Source organism: Camelina sativa, unplaced genomic scaffold, assembly GCF_000633955.1.
Source record: "Camelina sativa cultivar DH55 unplaced genomic scaffold, Cs unpScaffold00583, whole genome shotgun sequence".
In the NCBI taxonomy this organism is placed as follows: Eukaryota; Viridiplantae; Streptophyta; class Magnoliopsida; order Brassicales; family Brassicaceae; genus Camelina; species Camelina sativa.
In genome coordinates, this window is record NW_010921741.1 from 1 (window position 1) to 421 (window position 421).

At 40.1% G+C, this 421-nt stretch overlaps 1 protein-coding gene across 1 annotated transcript in view; it reads right to left on the reverse strand.

Annotated features, from left to right (window-relative positions):
• Positions 1 to 3: 3 nt before the first annotated feature.
• LOC104774330 (ATPase 8, plasma membrane-type) overlaps positions 4 to 421 on the reverse strand; it is a gene marked incomplete at its 3' end in the record, with an annotated part of 2,710 nt that continues 2,292 nt past the window's right edge. Inside the window, exons 6-7 of the mRNA XM_010498228.2 lie at positions 119 to 380; positions 4 to 34 (exon numbers count right to left, since the gene is read on the reverse strand). Of these exons, the coding sequence (XP_010496530.1) occupies positions 4 to 34; positions 119 to 380 (293 nt within the window). The remainder of the gene's footprint in view (positions 35 to 118; positions 381 to 421) is intronic.

Consider the following 421-nt stretch of genomic DNA (forward strand, 5'->3'; position numbering starts at 1 on the left):
GCAAGAAATGCACCTCTGTGATTCCTGCTCTCGCCTATTTATTTCATAAAAATAAAATAATAATAAGGATATATAAAAGAGTAATTAACTTATAAATGAATCCAAAAAAAGTATGTACCTCTTTCGGATCACCCAACATTCCGACGATGGAAGCGTCAATGGCATCTTGGTTTTCAATCCTGGAGGCTCTTGCAGCCATCAATACAACTGAATCAGTATCCATGTTCGTTGGGAACACTTCAATCAAGGACTTGTCGACGGAGAGCTTGTTAAGGGTTAGGGTTCCAGTTTTATCACTGCAGAGAACATCCATTCCAGCCATTTCTTCAATTGCAGTCATCCTCTTGGTGATGGCACCTTGTTGAGAGAGTCTATGTGACCCAATAGCCATTGTTACAGACAAAACTGTTGGCATGGCAAT